The sequence below is a fragment of the Schistocerca piceifrons genome, chromosome 3, assembly GCF_021461385.2.
Source record: "Schistocerca piceifrons isolate TAMUIC-IGC-003096 chromosome 3, iqSchPice1.1, whole genome shotgun sequence".
Taxonomy (NCBI): domain Eukaryota; kingdom Metazoa; phylum Arthropoda; class Insecta; order Orthoptera; family Acrididae; genus Schistocerca; species Schistocerca piceifrons.
The window spans coordinates 297,007,783-297,029,059 of record NC_060140.1 but is presented as its reverse complement, the minus strand read 5'-3'; the positions used below and the strand labels follow the sequence as shown (position 1 = coordinate 297,029,059).

Here is a 21,277-nt window from a genome sequence, read left to right as displayed (position 1 = left end):
GTTTCATTCTGCTTACTAATTTATTAAATGATTATTCTGTATTCCTTCGAACTGTAGTACCTCTACGCAATAAACTGAAGGTCTTCTTTCATCATGAATACCAAGGTGAGATGTTAAAATAATTCTGTAATTGTAGGTGGTAAGATTTTGTTACATGCAGATAACATTCACTTTCAATGACTGGAAAGATGAATGTCATGTGTGCATTGACTTTCTAATTTTGAATGTGTGAGATACAGATTTTATTGTTTTAAAGAATACCACCTACCATCACGGATTGCACTCATGTGATCTCCTTGATTCACCCATCCATGAGTAACAAATTTTGTTTGCTTCGAGGCAACGAAGTTTCCAACATAAGAACCACCGGCTGTCAAAATTTGAGGACTGCTTGGATTTGCTCTGTTGACAAACAGAAGTCAATGTTGACATTATACCTCTGCCTGATCAATTAAAGCATTGTATTGAGTTATCTGAAATTATAATTTGAGACCTCATCATGATTTTCGTGGAAATGTTCGCCTTGAATAGGTAATCTTATTAGTCAGTTGTTATTATTGTAAAATGTTTGAAAATTGTCTTAGTGTGATATCATATAGCATAGATAATGTTCGCGCACACTAGAAATACATGCATATGAATTGTAGATAGTTACTAATTCATGACAATTGATTTTTCGAACAATTCTTACGAACGTGCCAATATCGCTATTTCTCCCAAGAAAGGCTCAAAGATTATGGAGTTTTATGATGCTTAATGGGACAACAAAATCGACAGTCGCTGCAGGTTAGATACCATTAATGGTACACATAACACTGCTTCTGTTGGTTTCTTCCCTCTCCCGTCCATCTGTCGATGTTTTTACAGAGTCTGGCATAAAGTTACCACCCAACATTAAGGACACATATCTCACACACAGAAAAGGAGAAAGTTTTGACATACACCTGAAAAACTGTTTCTCAGTGTTAGAACTGATTTTCTAAAACACTTCATAGTAAAATCACCGTGGGATACACACAGAATCAGAATGCACCAGTATAATGCGTTAAACATCTCTGAGTTTAACTTGTGCTTAGAAAAATAACGTATTTAATAGTATTCTGTGCAAAAAGTGCAGCAACATAATTTTATAAGGCTTTTGCGTGTGTAGTGAACGTGAAATAAAGGTAAAAACTATGAATCCTGTAACCACAAGGTCGACACCATGCCAGTTACATGTGCATCAACAGACACAGTAACTGCGAATGTGCAACGACTCAAGTATTAACTGTAACCCATGGTGTTAATTTTGATAGTGAATTAAAGAGAAAAGGATACATTGTAAACACTCTTCGCAATAAAAGAAATCTGAATTGTTAGGGAAAATATCTTCAGAAAAATATATCACTGAGCTTAAGAGAAATACTAAGAAAAAAGGGAAACATTCGAAATTTGCTTACTATCTTGAATCCAACAGCATACAAAAATCTGACAAACAACGTGCAAAAACAAACGGGTAAGGTGAAAGTTAAATGACTACAAAAATAAATGAAGTGACAATGACTAAGAGCTTGTCTATTACAAATACGTTTGCTAAAATTGAGCTGGTTGGAAATGGAAATACAAGAAAAACGATGTACTTATTTTAGCAGACACCCAGTGAAGACGATATGGATCACTTCTACAGTAGAAGTGAGACTTATTATCTAGTGGAGACGACCAGCAAACCAGGAGCAATTTCGAAGGTAATCATAAAAAACGTGCTAAGCCTCACAAAAGCTTTCACAACAGACGATGCATTAGTGGTACTAGGAGATAAAAGTGAGACTAAAAGTCCCATTCAAGTGGTTAAAGAACATGTGAACTTCACAAAATGAATATAATAACATATCACATTCCAAAATTATTTGGTGTACAACATCTAAATTCTTGCTGTTAATTTTGAAACTGAAAGAGTAAATCGAAACAAATTTACCTTGCAGTTATTCCTCTTAAGCAGAGTAAAAGACAGTCTTTTCTCTTAAGCAAGAGCAAAGTAAAAACCCCAAGTAGTAATTTTAAGCCTCAGAAAACTTCTGAAAGTGATTTAAGAAGGAGAAAAGCATGAGGCATAAGGAAGAAATGACTAAAATAGTACAAACTACAACTGACCTGTGGATTTTAAAGAAAAAGGCGGAAGACTTCGGGAAGAAAATAATCAAACCAGTGCAAACAACAATTGGGCTGTGGTGTAGGGTAACAGAATATGGTTCAGGGCAACAGAAAAGGAGAAAGAAGGTGTCTTAGGAATTAACAATTATTTGGACCAAACAAACTACACAAAAGAAACAAGATATCAAGATGTCAATCACTGCAACCGTGAACCTATTCCATTTGTCAAAAATCTTGTCCAAATGACTGCAGAATCTTAAGCTGTTGCAAGACCTGTAATCTGAATAGGAACAACCACCCAAGCATCAGCACTAACCAGTCTGACCAGAATAAATTTCAACAGTATCTGCAACGACCTCACCAGTATCATCATCAGCCTCAGCAACAGGAGTTGCAACCACTTCAGTATCAGAAGCAACCTCCCCAGCAGCTGAAGAACGTTCACGACGCCCGCTTAGAAGGAAAATGAGGCGCCCAAGTCGTCTGCAATATGTTTTATCGTCAAGAGCAGCAGCTACAACAGAAGTAGAAGGAACATTAAGGAATATGTAACCTGCACAATCTGAAGACCAAAAAGTGTCAAATGAGTAGTATTTATATTGAAGATAACTGGTACCCCACAGTCTGTAATGAAGATGTTTCACCAAAACGTTCAGTCCTATACAACAAAGTAAAAAATTTAAATACACTAATAATGCATGAACTAGAGGATATTTCTGTCTCGGAACACTCTTGGAATCTAGTTGACTACTATTGTAGATCTATTGGTCACTACGTGGGAATAGCCTCATTCTCCAACAATGACATAAAAGTTACTGATGGAGCTAATATTACCCAACAAAGTTGAGAAAAGACTTCGAGATAGAAGCGATAAAAGTTCTAAAAATAAATTTGATAATAATCACAATGTACTGCTCCCTATTAGAAAACGCTGAGGTATTTCTAGAAAAAATGAAATGGTTCCTAAATAAAGTAAATGTAACAACATGTTGTAATTTGTGGTGATTTTAAAGTGGATGTTCTCAGTAACTGTAAACAGAGAGATTCTCTAGACAACCTCATGAAATCACATAATCTTACTGTCACAGTCAACCTTGCAGTGGGAAAAATACCAACCAGTCAAACAGCCTTGGATCAAATCCTGATTGATGAAGACAAATTTAAGTGGTCTGTAAAAGTATTCAATACAGGATTCGGTGACCAAACAGCTTTGATAATAACCATCACTATTGAAGGAGGACAGGCAATAACAACACATGTAAGGTTTAACATAGGATCTTTCCTCAGGAGCGCATAAACCTCTTTAATTCATTACTGCACAACTAGGTTTGCTGTCTATGAAATGCAAGGCCTGGAATCTAAATTCAACAGATTTCTTTAAAAACTAATACAGCATTTTGCCACAGCCTCCCCTCTAAAAATGGTAAATATCAAAAATAATGCTAGAGGTAATGGCTGGATTACTAAAGGAATTAGAACTTCTTTCCAGAAAAAAAGAGAACTACACCATATCTGCAAGGAAAATAATGTCACCGCAGACATGCACACTCATTACAAAACACACAAAAATTTTAAAAAATGTCGTAAAACAAGATCAACAGGGTTGGATTACCAATGTTTGTGGATCATGTAAGCTGGGAGGGAAACAGTTAAGGATGTTATAGGTCTAAAAATAACACATTAAGCAGGAGTTAATGGTATACCCACCAGAATCTTACAGCTCTCCCTCCAAAGTCTAACAGATCCCTTCATTCACGTAAGCAACTGCTCATTAGAGACAGGCTCTTTACAGATTAGCTAAAACCATCCAAAGATAAAGTGATAAACTATCGCCCCAGTACAATAAAATCCTGTTTTTCAAAAGGATTGTAACATAATGTGCAGTAACTTAATAAGGTTTATAAACAAAAATGAAGTATTAACCAATTCTCAATATGTTTTCCAAAGCAGGAACTCAGCTGAATTGATAGTTTATGAATGCACAGTCACTGTTTTAAATGCCATTGTTGAAAAACATCAAACAGCAGGTATATTTTTAGTTCCAACTAAAGCTTTAGACATGGTAAACCACAGAGGCTTCTACACATGGTTGAATACTGTGGCATTTGGGGATTGTGAAATGAATGAATTCGTTCTTTTCTTAGCGCCTACAATCAAAAAATAGGCATCAGACACACATGTAAAAATGCAAAAATAGTCACAGAATACCTGTCAGAAGAATGCAAATGACCTAAGGAGTACATCAAGGGTCAGTAATGGGACCTCTTCTTCTCCTGATTATATCAATGAACCAGATGTGCATGTTTATTCAACAACATTATTCTCTTTGCTGAGGACACAGTAATATCAAAAGCAGCAAAGACTGAAGATTCAACAAGAAGTAAACATTGAAAATCAACTAAGTAAATGGTAAAAAATAATTAGCATATAATAATCAGCAGCAAAACTGTAACATTAAATTTCCATAAATGCCGAGACAAAATCTTGCATTATCCAGGTATAACCAACAATCCATTGTGAAATGGGGCATATATATTCAGCCCACTAATGCCAAGCTGCATTCAGGCTTTTATTTTTAAGGGCTCTAAGAGGATGCACAAATGTGCAGGCACTAATGTGTGGTTACTATACATATTTTAAAGCACATTTAAAATGTGGATTCACAAAAAAAATGGCTCTGAGCACTATGGGACTCAACTGCTGAGGTCATTAGTCCCCTAGAACTTAGAACTAGTTAAACCTAACTAACCTAAGGACAGCACAAACATCCATGCCCGAGGCAGGATTCGAACCTGCGACCGTAGCGGTCTTGCGGTTCCAGACTGCAGCGCCTTTAACCGCACGGCCACTTCAGCCGGCTGTGGATTCACATTCTGGATAAATACCCCAGTAGCTCCAGGGACATTCAGAATCCAAATAAGAGCCAGTATGATTATTACAGCGAGCAGTGTTAGACAGTCACATAAACTAATATTTAAAACACAGGTTAAGGTATACTTTAAAAAATGTAATTGGAAATAATAATACTATTAGAAAAATGTCACTAACACAATCACAGCATTAAATTAAAAAGTACAAGCTTGTGTCAGAAGGCAACATACTAAATGGGAATAAAACTATTTAATAAGTTACCAAATGATGTAAAATGTATACTAAATATCAAAGCTTTTGAAAGATGTGTTAGATAATGTCTACTGTATGACTGCTTCTGTTCAATACATGAGTACTTGAACTATAATAAATGTATAAATCCATAAGTTTCGTACTTTGTAAGAAATATAGGTACATATAATCTTGATAATTGTTGTTTGTAATGACTGGGGTTAAGTCTAGTGTCATATCGTACATTGTATTATATATGATCAAAAGACTAAATAAATAAACCCATTCTTACTGTATATGGTCAAGGTGACCTTTCTCCATACTAGTCTCCTGGGTAGTTTGAAGAGGGCCATCCTGACTTCTATCCTGTGCCAGCCTCTTTGTCTCAAAGCAGCACTTAACCCATTGTCTTCAAGTATTTGTTGGATATATTCCAATCCCTGTCTTTCCTACAATTTTTGCCTTCTGTGGCTCTCTCTAGTAGACTGAAAGTTGTCCTCTAACGTCGTAACCACATGTACCACCATCCTGTCCCTTATGGTAACCGTTGTTCTCCACATATCTCTTTCCTTACCGATTCTGCAAAGAACATTCTCATTCCTCATCAGTTCACTTCACTTCCAGAATTTCAACTAAAACGTTTCGAATCACTTCTTTTCCGGATTTCCCACAGTCCATGACTTACTTCCATACAATGCTCTGCTACAGAAGTATATTAACAGAATTTTCTTCCTCGAATTCAGACCTATGTTTGAGATAAGCAACCTTATTTTAGTGAGCAATGCCTTCTTTGATTGCATAGTCTGCTTCTTTTATAATACATGCTACATCTGTCCTGCATTATTTTGATTCCAAGGCAGTAGAATACTCTCATTTTGTCTACTGTTTGATCCTCTATCTTGATGATAATTTCATCATTAATCTCATTTATGATATTCTTCATGAGTGGAGAGTGTTGCGTCTAAGGGATAGTGTACCCAGGAACATATGATGTTTTTTGGTCGCAATTCAGTCTAGTGATTGGTTTTAGAATCACATGAAGCACTGCACACTCGCTTTGCGTAGTCCATAATATCCCTGCAAGTGGCATGCTTCACAAACTATTTCACGTCATATAGGATTGCAGAAATTCTACGTCTTTGTTGCAGCGCCAAAATAAATAATCAAAGGGAACTATATCTGACGACCATACTGGGTAAGTCACTGACCGCCCTACTCTCTAACAGTCCATTGATAGGGAAATATCTGATTTAAGATACCAAGGTAAAACACTATCCCCTACCACTGCCTTCTTTTAATTTACTCTCAGTAAATGTTATGTGCTCATTAGACTGTCCATTCCACTCAACTGGTCCTGTAACTCTTCTGAATTTTCACCGAGGATAACAATACTGTTTGACATGGATACCCTCTTGCACAATGCCGGGGTCATCTGCTGTTGTTCCCGACTGTGATCGATCACCACCTCCCATTCGGGCAGCAGTGCCTATTGTTGGGAACGCTCCCCATGTACCTGAAATATTGCTGTGAGCATTACCAAACTCCTGGGCTCCACTCGTCACACTTCGTCTTCTTTTCAGTTTCTCGAAGATTCTTCCCCATACAATTTGTATAATACCTGTTCCTTTCTATGGCTTACGCCTGCTCTGTGATAATTTCAAATATCGTACATTATTGTCGAAAGATTGTTATAAGTCGACAAACGTCATGTACGATTCTGGATTTTTTTTCTTCGTCAGAATTAAACCTCTGGCTTCTTTACCTCTCCTAAAGCCAAACTGTTCCTAATATAACATACCCATTATTTTCTTTTCCATTCTTCTCGAAATGTTGGATATTTGAGTCGTTTAACTTTTTATGTGTTTAAAATTATGAACTAAATGAAGGTAAAGTGAAAATAGTTTGAGAATGAAGAAAGCAGTATGTGTGAAATTGCAAGGTTAAGGTTTAAACTGATGTCACGGGTCCTATGTGTCAACGCAACCAGGAATAGTTACATGGGCACTGGAGCAAACGGGAGATATGGTGAGGATGGGTGAAGGTTCAAATGGTTCAAATGGCTCTAAGCACTATGGGACTCAACATCTGAGGTCATCAGTCCCCTAGAACTTAGAACTACTTATACCTAACTAACCTATGGACATCACACACATCCGTGCCCGAGGCAGGATTCGAACTTGCGACCGTAGCAGCAGCGCGTTTCCGGACTGAAGCGCCTAGAACCGCTCGGCCACAGCGGCCGGCAGGTAAAGGTTAGAGGGCAAAGGGAACAAAAAGAGGATAGGCAACACGGAGTATTGTAGATATACGATGAAATTAATATGCTTGGATGAAAAGATGCCATAGAACAAGAATACGTGGAGGACGATAAGAAACCACTTGGGAGAATGATGACTGTTAATATGAAAGTTGCTACTTGTAACAGTCCAGAGTTCCAGTTACGTATCAATGTGGCCAAAGAAGTTGACTCATTAAAACTAGAAGCAAGTGGATAAATAAAAGCAGACATAAAATATTCTAGGGCTCCCCTTTACATGTGATGAGGACCTAAAAGAGGAAGCAATATTACAATTCTAGTACTAGAAAAGAAGTAGGATGTACACACCCAAGGGAACTGTTCATCAAGTCTCTGCACATGTTTCAGACATTAAATATCACACTGATTTCAGTATTATAGGTATCATTTGCACAGACGAGAGCAAGAATAAAATATCAGCACTAGAATGCGCACTGCAGTTATTTAGTTGCCTCACTTGGTGTAGAGCTGGAAGACGACATCGCTCGCGTCGACGCGCACTTCCGGCAGAGGCTGCGTCAGGTCGAGAAGCTCGACTCCGCCATCCTTCGTGGGAATCAGCTCCCAACGACGAGGACGGGCTGTGAGAAAGAAAAAGAAATGTCTGCTCAAATGAGGCGCGCGATTCTTTGATCTACAGACATAAAACATGAGGAGACAATATGGGATAGAGTGGTTTTACACTGGTCTGGACTTGCTGGAAGCTAAGGTATTCAAATTACCGAAAATCCAGATAATCTTGGAATACAGAAAATTTTATCTGGAGCCAACTTGTCAAAGCCAATAAGATTTTCGAATTCGTTTTAGCTGCTATGGTATCCCTTGAAACGATTTTACAAGTCACTAGCAGCTGACATGTTCCACACGTCTGATCATATAACATCAACTTCAGTCCATGCCATACACTGAAGGGAAAATTCAGAACGTTGCTGCGGATCATGAAGTTTCACTTGCTGCACCGCCTGTATCTTATACAGGTGTCAGTGTAAAACATATCGCAAAACATTCCGTACTGTTGACCGTGGGAGGAACAGTTCCCATGACATAGCAGGAGCCCTAGCACTACCCATGGCATTTGCTGCATGTTCAGTTACAGCAATGGCAACCCTGTCAACAGCTTCCAACAGGATAGGACGCCTTCCTCTTCGAGGTCCCATTGTCAAATAACAACGTGAATGTCATTCCGTCATACAAACAGAGTACAGCGCCAAATTTGCAGCTAGTGGCCAAAAATGAAAGTAATTTGTTTCCCAGCGTGAATCGGTCACGCATTAACGCATTAGCATATCGATCAAGTTTCGCTGCCATAAGATAATTACAGCTCACACTGAACCACCATGAGTAGCTACACTTAAACTATAACCACCCTCTAACTGCCAGCAAACAATTGAGTATGGACTCTGAATATTTCAAAAAAATGTAAATTTTCAGGTATATTGTAGAAAATTACTGTTTTTGTTGTTGTTGTTTGATTCAGCTCTCCATGCTACTCTATCCTGTGCAAGCTTCTTCATCTCCCAGTACCTACTGCAGCCTACATCCTTCTGAATCTGCTTTGTGTATTCATCTCTTGGTCTCCCTCTACAATTTTTACCCTTCACCCTGCCCTCCAATACTAAATTGGTGATCCCTTGATGCTTCAGAACATGTCCTACCAACCGATCCCTTCTTCTAGTCAAGTTGTGCCACAAACTCCTCTTCTCCCCAATCCTATTCAATACCTCCTCATTAGTTATGTGATCTACCCATCTAATCTTCAGCAATCTTCTGTAGCACCACATTTCGAAAGCTTCTATTCTCTTCTTGTCCAAACTATTTATCGTCCATGTTTCACTTCCATACATAGCTACACTCCATACAAATACTTTCAGAAACGACTTCCTGACACTTAAATCTATACTTGATGTTAACAAATTTCGCTTCTTCAAAAACGCTTTCCTTGCCATAGCCAGGCTACAATTTAAGGTCCTCTCTACTTCGACCATCATCAGTTATTTTGCTCCCCAAATAGCAAAACTCCTTTACTACTCTGAGTGTCTCATTTCCTAATCTAATTCCCTCAGCATCACCCGACTTAATTCGACTACATTCCATTATCCTCGTTTTGCTTCTGTTGATGTTCATCTTATATCCTCCTCTCAAGACACTGTCCATTCCGTTCAACTGCTCTTCCAAGTCCTTTGCTGTCTCTGACGGAATTATAATGTCAAGAAAATTACTGTAAATGTCATCTCACCACGATGGTACTAAGTGGATTACGTATAAGTGCGTCATTTTCTCGATCTAGTGAGAGATAGAGTGGAATAACAGCTACTTCGTTCTATGACGCAAAATTATCCACATTTGAGGGAAGAGTTCTTTACAGGATTGCATTCTACATTATGAAGAACAACTAAAGGTGTAAAAATACAAAAAGAGATAGCTATCAGAAATACCTAGCTATCGGTAATAACACTGCTCTGTAAAACTCGGGGACGAGAGAGATAAAGCAACACTGGAAATGAATGTAAGTGCGGGAACATGTTGCCTGAGGTCTCCCAGTCGTACATAAAAAGCTGGACTTCACACTGAAAGGAGTCAGCGTGACTACAGCACCAAATGGGGCTCACCCCAAAATACGAGGCAGTTGAAGGAACAGCAAAAGACACCGAGTTTCATACATTGTGCAGTTACTGTGCACTATGGTTGTCTTTTTCATTACAATATGGGCCAGAGACAACATCTGGATGATTTTGCATGGGGAAGAATCATCGGGAAACTGGAAAGAAGGCTGGAGCCCACGAGTTTGGTATTGCCCACAGCATTGTTCAAGGTGCATGGGGAGCGTTCCCAACAACAGGCACTGCTGCCTGCTGGAGAGGTGGTGGTCGACAACAGTCAACTGCGACACCAGATGGCCGCGAAATTGTGCAATAGGAAAGCGCGGTGTGGTGTCACCGCCAGACATCACACTTGCTAGGTGGTAGTTTTAAATCGGCCGCGGTCCATTAGTACATATCGGACCCGCGTGTCGCCACTGTGTGATCGTAGACCGAGCGCCAGCAAAGCGCCATTAGTAACATTTCATGTATCTATGGAGTCTCACTTATATCGTCAATAGCGATGTACCAAGGATGGATTAAAGTTAAGTATTACAGAAGCTACGTACTTTTCTTTATAGCATTCATTACGTATCCTGTTACAGACCTATCTCTTGCCTGTTAAACGCGTGCCTTTCGGCTACTTCCGTGGCGTGGCTGTCTTTCTACGCCACAACAGGCGGACCCACGTCAAACTTGCAATCACATTTAACAGAAATGCAACGCTCGTAATCTCATGCTCCACAGTGGCATGGCAACTGCATAGGGGCGGTCTCCTTGGCCGAGGACCAGTGCACTGTGTTCCGTTGATACCCGGACATCGGGGGCACCGTTTGTGATGATGCCAAGAGCATGGAGGATGGACTAAAGAGTAGCAGGGTCGCATGTTCTTCTCAGATGAGAGCAGATTCAGTCTTCGTAGTGATACTGGAGGTATCCCCTTACGGCGAGAGGCGGAGACACGTAACGCACCCAAGAAAATGGTCGAACATGCGCATTTTGGAGGTCCCAATGTCATGGTATGGGGAGTCATAATGTTTCATGGTCGTACGTCCATATCTTTGATTACCGTACGCACCGGTCAACATTATTGTGCCATTGTACTCCTCCCCCATGTGCGTCTTTTCAGCGGTGCATTCGGCCCTGACTGCATTATTAAGGATAACGATATGCGACATCTTCTAGAAGCGCAGGTTGAGGAGCTCTTGGAACAAGAGGATTTTCTGTGAATACTGGCCTGTCCATTTCCAAGACATAAAACCCGTCAGATACGTGTAGAATGCATTGGGGAGACATATTGTAACACGTCTTCATGCACCAACGACCATCCAGCAGTTGTCACAAGTGCTGATGGACGAATGGGACACACCAGCACAAGACCTTACAAAACTTGTGGCCAGCACGGGAACTCGTTGCAGAACATACACTGCTGTTCGTTGTGATCACACACTCTTTTAAGAACCATGTCCCGCCTTTTGTAATTGACCGAGGACCATCACAAATCGATGTGACTTCAGTGTAATCATTGTTTTTGAATAAAAGTGTAATTTCTGTTCGTCTCATTGCTTATTTCTATCAGTTATCTTCTCTACTATACTGCAGATGTTCTTTTTATGTGTGGCCCAAGTTTCATTGAGCTATATTACTTAACAGTGACACGTCATGCGAAAGTTACTTTCGTCCTTAAGTTTTGCGCACCAGTTCCTTCTCTTGGTAGCTTTATCCATTAACTGTGGTCGTTATACTGTATGCTCAGAAAGGCTATAATTAGACACGATTCAATTAATAGAAAGGACGCAGATCTGAGAAAAATCACGTTTTTTCCCACATACATTAAATAGTAACTGTTTATATGTTAATTTTTACATAATGTCTTGGTAAATGTTAAACGACAACAAATATCTATGAACTAAAAGAAGTGAAAGATATTTAAAATTAATAATTTTCAATTCTTCAGTGTACATAGCCAGATAAGATGTAGAAGGGATGGTTGCTAACAAACATTTTGATTTCTTTTGAATTTTCAAGCATTTCCCGTTTGCCCCTTTCATTCTCCAGGCAGTTACATACAGACCTTAGCATCTGGATGCTGAAAAAAGTTTTGACCTCCAGACGAGGAGGCAAAGCAAATTTTACATGGGTGCCATATTTTCGTTTTGGCTTGTAATTATGCAAAAGAGAATTCACGTGGAGGCGACTTTTGTTACTAGTCACAAATACTGTTAACAAGCAAATACATAGAAAACTGAGTGAAAAATTCCAAAATCTTTGAAGGCACCATTGTAAGATTTGTGAATTTACTGTACACAACGTTGCTCGCTTTCTCAAAATAAATTAACTGTTCACGTCAGATGCATTACCGCTATCACAGAGGTTAGTTAAACAGTAACCAAACATTAGTGATTTCATGTCGCATCAATAAAGTATTCGGGCCTAACATTACAAAGTAATACGAAGCTGGAAGAGAATGCTGGTAATAATAAGATGGGACAAAAATTACCTTTATTCTCTTACATACAATTGCGTAAAGTCGACAATGCACTTTTCAAAGAAAATACTGCGACATTTGTCTGAATCGATTTAGGGAAATCGAGAAGAATCTAAACCAGGATAACGGAACGGGATCTGAAATCCGTTTGTTTAGTGTACTGACAGCTTCGCCACCGCGCTCGGAACAAATCCGTACTCAACAATGACAACTTCGAAGATAAATGACTGCTTGAAGAATCTCAGCAAATATAAATTTCCCAAAAACCTCGTATTATTTTCCACAGCATCGGAAAATCTGTACCTAATTACAGTTTCTGCGCTTCTGCTTCGAATAATGTGGTTTGCTTATTACAAAGCGGGGAAATGAGTAATTTTTTTGTCAGATAGAAACCGTCTCTTTTCCTTGTCGTCAAAGCATAGTGTCCCTGCACATTCAACTTCGATGTTTTACTGCCCTGTATGCTGGTCACAATAAAAACTTTGTACTTCGTTAATATCTCTCTGCATGGCCTCTAGTAATAAGGGGTAGTTAGGCTTTTGGAGATGCATAGCTTTCCAAATTTCATTAATATGTTCTCGTATCAACATGACAGTTCCGCACTTTGCTTCCATGATCGAGCAGCTAGTTCACCAGGTAATTATATGTTACATAAGCTATTTAGATTGCATAGCTCTGTAGTAATAATGTGAAACGGAACAGTATACAGGGTATTAATATAAATAATTTTCATGTGCTGGTAGAAGATAGCCATTTATGGGGGAATATACGCTTTAGGTTCTAAATGTTGAAAGTAAAATCAGGAATCGGATTGGGAAAGAAAAGCCGTATACCTACGTGTATTTGGGGGTTTATTGCGGACAACTGATACAATGCCCTCATACCGAGGTGAGGAGTAAGTCAGATAGGATATGAAGGAGCAGAGAACAAAACGTGCACGGTAGTAACCAAACACGTAGCGAGTAGCGACAAGAACAGGAAGGACTGGAGGAACAATCATTGACAAATATAGCAATTGGAGACACCAAGACAGACCAAGTTCAACCTAATATACGATAGGAAAAAGTATGAGGAAGAGATGGAAAAGCAAAGCGAATACAATACATGAAAGAGGCTGAGTTATGAGGGAAGTAAGAAAGAAACAGGAGCGCTGCTAGACCAACAAGGAATATGAGGTAGCAGCAGAGAAAAGGAAAAAACGCTTGTAGAAACTGAGAAATGACGGATCTTTAACGAAGAGAGGAAGAAAGCGGCGAGAACTATAATATGAAGTAAAATACAAAGGATGAAGCAGAAAGTGGATGTGATCGTGAATAATCTGAGAAGTAACATTAGCAGAGACTTTTTAGAAAAATTCCAAGAGAAACTGATAGGATACGAAGGCAGAAAACTTTACGTAAGAAAGAACGAAGCGGACTTAGCCGTAAGTTCAAAGAAAAACAGTAGGATACTGGCAGAGTATTTCCATGACCCACAGAATTCCAAACCAACCGCAGAAGATCTGTATCTCATAGCTATAGTCATAGAAATGATACAATCATACTGCTAACCAAGGTTGATATGCCAGTGGGCATATGCGACTTAAAGAATAGGAAGTTAAAAAGATAGTTTCTGGGATGAAAAAGTGAGAAGGTGGCAGTGTGCAAGACAATATGGCGAAGATTGTTAATGAGATCGAACGAACGAGGAATCTACCTGAAGGATAAAAAAATCCAACCTTAGTAGTGATACATAAAAAATGGGAACAAGAAGGAACTGCTAGATATTGGCTGCAAAGTGCTGTAGAAATTACTCTTGAAGAGAATAGAAGAACAAGTAGGGTGTAAAACACATCACTACAAACAAGGATTTAAGTAAGGAAAAGAACGTGTAGAATAATTATTCACACTCAAACATCTGACGTAATGTATAGAAGAAACCAAACTAAAAAGGGCAATATTGCTCGAGACGTAACCAGGATGAGCTTGAGTACAATCAGTGGAAGAGAATGGGAGAAACTTTGTAAAGCGAGAAGAAAAGTCAAGAATCAAATGGGTTACTGAACCCAAGAAGGACTGGTCCGAGATGTAAATCAAGACGGAAGCAAATGAGAAAAGGAGAAATAAGTCGAGTCCAACTAATGTGCAAGATATCAGCGATAGGGAATGATGAAGGACCACGATAAAGGACAAGCAATGCAACAGACAAGAGAATAGACACCGTGAGCAGAAGGGCAGGTGAGAAGAAGGAAAAACAGAATGCGTTTTGACGGGAGAAGATGGAAACCCAGTCTATGAAGGGATTACCTATGGCCTTAGAGTCGTCTTCACAAACAAAGGAAAAAAAAGTAGTACACACAACAAAGAAAAATATCTCAGAAATATGAAGCATGGCCACTACGCTAATGCACAAAATATGTCTTATATTACTGTATAAAAGTTGCTTTCTAAATTTAATTTTAATATCTCTCAGGAATGCTACGTCATTGATGAAGTGAAAAATACTAGAATCAACTGAGTTCCCGCCGGCGCTTTACATAACGTGAGAACAATATAAATAAGAAAAACCTTTCATGACTAACATTTCTTTATCACGAATCGGTTATGTCAAAAGTCATTGGCGCGGGAAGTAGAAGAAATAATAATTGCAGAACATCAAGAAAATGTTTCGTTTTTGATATTACGGTCAACAATGTTTATTGTACTGTAATTGCCCCATATTCTGTAAAAATTCAATTTTAATGTAGAATAATGGAGACAATAAAATTCGTATAGTGTCATAGTTGTAATATTATTAGTCATTTACAAGACTGAAAGATTATTTACAGTAAAATTAACAAATGTTGTACTGCCTAGCTCTTTGAAGACGTGCTGATTATAAATCACCAGTAAATATCATTCAGATGGAAGCTCTTTGTCTTCTGAAAAATTTCTCTGTAATAGACGACTTGCTACTGAGTATTACATACGGCATCAATGGTTGGATATAGCTAATAAGTTAACTACTTGATTTATTTCAAAGCCACACTGATCAATTCGGAGTAGGAATTAAAATCCATGGAGAAGAAATAAAAACTTTGAGGATCGCCGATGACATTGTAATTCTGCCAGAGACAGCAAAGAACCTGGAAGAGCAGCTGAACGGAATGGACAGTGTCTTGAAAGGAGGATATAAGATGAACATCAACAAAAGCAAAACGAGGGTAATGGAATTTAGTCGAATTAAGTCGGGTGAAGCTGAGGGAATTAGATTAGGAAATGAGACACTTAAAGTAGTAAAGGAGTTTTGCTATTTGGGGAGCAAAATAACTGATGATGGTCGAAGTAGAGAGGATATAGAATGTAGACAGGCAATGGCAAGGCAAGCTTTTCTGAAGAAGAGAAATTTATAAACATCGAGCTTAGATTTAAGTGCCAGGAAGTCGTTTCTGAAATTATTTGTATTGAGTGGAGCCATGTATGGAAGTGAAACATGGACGATAAATAGTTTAGACAAGAAGAGAATAGAAGCTTTCGAAATGTGGTGCTACAGAAGAATGCTGAAGATTAGATGGGTAGATCACATAACTAATGAGGAGGTGTTGAATAGAATTGGGGAAAAGAGAAATTTGTGGCACAACTTGACTAGAAGACGGGATTGGTTGGTAGGACATGTTCTGAGGCATCAAGGGATCACCAATTTAGTATTGGAGGGCAGCGTGGAGGGTAGAAGTCGTAGAAGGAGACCAAGAGATGAATGCACTAGTATTGCAGTAGGTACTGGAAGATGCAGAAGCTTGCACAGTATAGAATAGCATGGAGAGCTGCATCAAACCAGTCTCTGGACTGAAGACCACAACAACATTTGATAAATAAGCTCCAAAACGTGTTTCTTCTAGTTGTTGTTTTCACGTCAAAGTACACAGCAAAATGTAGGATTTTCAGGTGGATGTCTGGACGCTATTGCCACAGATTGTTGACAATATCGATCTCTGTACATTTTTAGAGATGGGAGCGCTGGTGCTCAGGTCAACGACATGACAGATTATACACGCAACATTCTTATTTGGCTTCAAGAATCTTCTTAATAAAAATATACGTACTTTATGTTACTGCAGCAACAAATAGCATAAATACAACAGGTATTACAACAGTTTCTTTTTCAGAAGTCACTGAAGCAAAGAGCCGCGCGGAGTGACCTTGCTATTTGAGGCGCCATGTCACGGGTTGCGCGGCCCCTCCCGCCAGAAGTTCGAGTCCTCCCTCGACCATGGGTGCGTGTGTCCTTAGCATAAGTTAGTTTAAGTAGTGTGTAAGCCTAGGGACCGATGACCTCAGCAGTTTCGTCCCTTGGGAATTCACACGCATTAGACATTTTGATGCAAAGAGATGAAAATATTGTTATTACCAACCTGAGGCTGCTGCTGAAAGTATAAGAACCAGAGCAATGACTTTCATCTTGCCTAGGCTTGTCCTGCACCCCGCTATTCGACATATATATAAAGGGATTCTTATCAACAAAATCTATACGTGGTTGATGGCAAGATAACAGGGTCATTTCATTGTAGTTATCAACAACAACGTTGATGCTTCATTATCAATAATTTTTTCTATATATCGGGTAACTTGTTTTTAATGTCGTCTTACATAGACAGCTATTTTTACTGCTAGTAATGGACTCGTTAACACAAGGACAGTTAATAGTAGGCGCATACGAGAGGAGATACTTACGTAATGTGGACAAGTGAAAACAACGTTACCCATGGGGCAGTTGATATGCAAACTGTCTCCAAGTTCTGAAGTAATTTTGTGATACGTTTCAGAAATCACCTGTTTTCATACCTTCGGCAGCAACTCAGGACCAGTTATGTCTATCAAAGACCTGTGCCGAGCAACGGGGCAAAGTGGTCACGCCTCTGCCTGGAAAGTAACTTTTATGAGCAAGTTATGGAGCAAACAGGCACCGTTCGCTGTAACTTTTTTCGGCGAGTTGCTTAAGTAACCAAATCCTCATTGGCTGATATTTCTCACTATTATTCGGATAGTATGGATATTATGGAAGACTTTTTTGATGCAAAAACTTGTATCTATTACGTGCTTTTACATTTATTTCACAGACAGGCACAACTCATGCTTTTAATATGTATGTATTCTACTCGTATATTAGCAGTTTAAATCTCTTCTGCATTGTTTCAACGAGTGATTCATTCAGTAATCGTGTACCATAGATCGGTAAATCCATAGATCCATTTCTTGGAAACTTAATCTGGACACTGAGTCAAAAAGTCACTACACTACTTCATACTATATATATATATATATATATATATATATATATATATATATATATATATATATATATATATACAGGGTGAGTCACCTAACGTTACCGCTGGATATATTTCGTAAGCCACATCAAATACTGACGAACCGATTCCACAGACCGAACGTGAGGAGAGGGGCTAGTGAAACTGTTTAATACAAACCACACAAAAATCCACGGAAGTATGTTTTTTAACACAAACCTACGTTTTTTTAAATAGAACCAAGTTAGTTTTGTTAGCACATCTGAACATATAAACAAATACGTACTTGGTTCCATTTAAAAAAACGTAGGTTTGTGTTCAAAAACATACTTCCGTGCATTTTTTATGGTTTGTATTAACCATTTACACTAGCCCCTCTCCTCACGTTCGGTCTGTGGAATCGATTCGTCAGTATTTGATGTGGTTTACGAAATATATATATCCAGCGGTAATGTTAGGTGACTCACCCTGTATATACAGGGTGTCCCAGCTATCTTGTCCACCCAAAATATCTCTGGAACAATAACAGCTATTGGAAAACGACTTTCACCGGTATCAATGTAGGGTTGGGGCCCATGAATGTACATATTTGGAAACATTCTAAAACCAAACCATATGTGTTTTTTAACACAAACTTATGTTTTTTTAAATGGACCTCCTATATTTTTTCTTCAGCAATCCATAGCATGACAAAGCACATACACAATGGCGTTGATTGCATCCCAATATTCCCATTATATCCCGAGATATTGAGACGCGAAGTTGACGCTTGAAACACCCAACATGCGCTGCTAGCGTACGTCCTGAGGCTCAGGCGTGAACCCCATGCTGCCCGTAATCGCGATGTGATTGACATGTGTAATCACACTTCCATACTTATCAAGAGCATGGCAGCAGAACGTATTATTCGTTTCGGACCATCGCGATTACGGGCAGCATGGGGTTCACGCCTGAGCCTCAGGACGTGCGCTAGCAGCGCATGTCGGGTGTTTCAAGCGTCAACTTCGCGTCTCAATACCTCGGGATGTAATGGGAATATTGCAATGCAATCAACGCCATTGTGTATGTGCTTTGTCATGCTATGGATTGCTGCAGAAAAAATATAGGAGGTCCATTTAAAAAAACATAAGTTTGTGTTAAAAAACACATATGCTTTCGTTTTAGAATGTTTCCAAATATGTACATTCATGGGCCCCAGCCCTACATTGATACCGGTGAAAGTCGTTTTCCAATAGCTGTTATTGTTACAGAGATATTTTAGGTGGACTAGATAGCTGGGACACCCTATATATATATATATATATATATATATATATATATATATATATATATATATATATATATATCCAACGATCTCTTCAGTGTGGATGCACTCCAGGCGCGAATTCTTACAGGAATTGGCGAAATTCCGCGAATAATGATGATAATGGGCAAGAGGCACTACGTCAGTAGTGTGTGGATAACCTGAGAATTTGAGTCTGCCACGAGGGGTGCTTGGGATTTCCATACAGTTGCGCTGACTAGTGCGTCTTGGTCAGCTCATCTGCCTAGAAAGCAGGAGGCGTGAGTTCTAATCCTGATCCGGCACAAATTTTCAACCTTATCCATTGATTTCAATCAATGCCCACTCGTAGCTAACGCCTGTGAGTAGTTTGTGTCCTAATTTATTTAGTTCACAGACTCAGCTGTGAGTGGTTCTCCTGCTTTTCTATAAATGCAATAAACAGGGTGGTCTGTAGGCGTAGAACAACCTTCTAAAACAAAAAACATGTGGATAAACAGAAATTTAAAGCCAATTGGTACGAGAAGGGACATTTGAGACTATGTTAGCAATATGGTGACCATTTTGGGATATGCCATCTTGGATGCAACACGAAATTTTGAAATGGAAAAGTGTTCATGAGAGCTGTCAGATGGATAGACAATTACATGGGGAACACAATGATGTCTTCTTTAGGGCATAACTTTATTCGTTCTCGAGCTATATCGCATTTTGTATAGAACGTAGCATATGCTGGTGGTAACACATAAAGGCAACAGGATGTTCTCGTAGTGGTGTCTAGCAGGTTGTACGGTTGGTATTATCCACTTCACCTATTCCTCATGGTCGTTACCAATACATGTACCTGAACACGAGCACAAGCATCTACAATCCTCTCCCTGACGTTGTGCAATGGTTTCGATCTTCACACGTCCCCTCAGATAGAAATGTAATGAACTTAAAATTTGGGAACACTGCAGCCACACCACACATCTACAACCTATCCATCTCCGGGAAAATGGGATATACAGGTATATCCAGACAGCTGGCTCATAATAAGATGGAGCATCACCGTGCTGAAGAAAATTGGCCATGTCCTGTCTTCAGACAGCGTTAATGGCAGCAAATACTCCACCAACAACTGCAGATAACAAGCTGCTATTAGTGTGCACTGAATTAAAAAGTCCCAACTGTACAAGAACTCCATACTCTGCAAAATCCATAACTTTAGGTGCACCATTTACCTTTGATTGACACACGTTGTGAGGGATGACATCTGACCAGTATTTATGATTCAGTTAGTAAACCTCTACATTTCCATAGAAGTTATCTTCATATGTAAACGGCAGGTCACAGGGGAAACGATGGAATTTTATAAGGATACCATTTACCTGTGCTCAAAATTCTCATTGTTGATGTACAGCTGACCCCAGTTCCTGTACAGTGCGGCGGGTACAGCGCTTTGGAGTTTTAATGAGCGACCTCAAAATACCTGTTGATGTTACTACATCCACAGCCATTTTCGACCGTCTAGCTTTCGGTTTGCCTGCATCAGAGCCGGTTTCATAGAATTTCGTGAGGATTTTCAGCGCCACGCTCTGGGCAACGCGTGGTGTGTGTGCATCGCGTTGCCAGAAACCCTCTGCTGTCCTCTGAGATAGAGCCCTTGAACAAGAAACTGTGAACAGCTATTTAGAAAAAAAGCACAAGCCACACCCAGACACAGAAAGAGTAACCGAAGTGACTTACATTACTACCGCCCAATTTCAATAAAGTCCGCAGCTCGTGGTCCAGTGGCTAGCGTTGCTGCCTCTGGATCATAGTTTTTGTGTTGTCCTCATCATTTCATCATCATCATTCGTGACAGTGGCTAGATTGGACTGTGTAAAAAATTGGACTGTGAAAAAATTGGGACTTTGTACGGGCGCTGATGACCGCGCAGTTGAGCGTCCCACCAACCAAACATCGTCATCAATTTCAATAAATTTCATCTGATGTAGAATCCTAGAACATATTCTGAGCTCAAAAAAATTAGATATCTCGAACAGACTGACCTCACCCATGCCAAGCAGCACTGAATCTGAGAACATAGGTCAAGCTAAACCCAACTTTCGCTTTTCCCACATGACATCCTGAAAGCCATGCACAGATCATGGCA

The 21,277-nt window shown here is 39.3% G+C and overlaps 1 protein-coding gene across 1 annotated transcript in view; it reads right to left on the bottom strand.

Annotated features, from left to right (window-relative positions):
* Positions 1 to 21,277, bottom strand: part of LOC124788605 (pancreatic triacylglycerol lipase-like) — a 118,614-nt gene that overhangs the window by 26,033 nt on the left and 71,304 nt on the right. The window contains exons 2-3 of the mRNA XM_047255875.1: positions 7,986 to 8,109; positions 269 to 402 (exon numbers count right to left, since the gene is read on the bottom strand). Of these exons, the coding sequence (XP_047111831.1) occupies positions 269 to 402; positions 7,986 to 8,109 (258 nt within the window). The remainder of the gene's footprint in view (positions 1 to 268; positions 403 to 7,985; positions 8,110 to 21,277) is intronic.